This window comes from Cystoisospora suis, assembly GCF_002600585.1.
Source record: "Cystoisospora suis strain Wien I chromosome Unknown contig_4944, whole genome shotgun sequence".
In the NCBI taxonomy this organism is placed as follows: domain Eukaryota; phylum Apicomplexa; class Conoidasida; order Eucoccidiorida; family Sarcocystidae; genus Cystoisospora; species Cystoisospora suis.
In genome coordinates, this window is record NW_027157736.1 from 1 (window position 1) to 211 (window position 211).

The 211-nt window shown below is 42.7% G+C and overlaps 1 protein-coding gene across 1 annotated transcript in view; it reads right to left on the reverse strand.

Annotated features, from left to right (window-relative positions):
- CSUI_008699 (component of iis longevity pathway protein smk-1) overlaps positions 1-211 on the reverse strand; it is a gene marked incomplete at its 3' end in the record, with an annotated part of 7,223 nt that continues 7,012 nt past the window's right edge. The window contains exon 4 of the mRNA XM_068068825.1: positions 1-66. Coding sequence (XP_067919198.1) covers positions 1-66 — 66 coding nt within the window. The remainder of the gene's footprint in view (positions 67-211) is intronic.

Genomic DNA, 211 nt, shown 5'->3' on the forward strand with positions numbered 1-211 from the left:
TCTTCCTCCTCTTCTTCTTCTGTACCTCCTGAACATCGCTCTGGTGCCTTCAGAGTCAAATACGTCCTAGAAACAGATGGAAAAAAAAGGAGAATGAATGAAACAGATACAGTCGATGATATGAACGAAAAGAGCTAAGAACGCCCCGGAACGCTCAACATGATGGGATCTGTCTATTTATACTTTAACCATCTGTCTACCTGTCTACCCT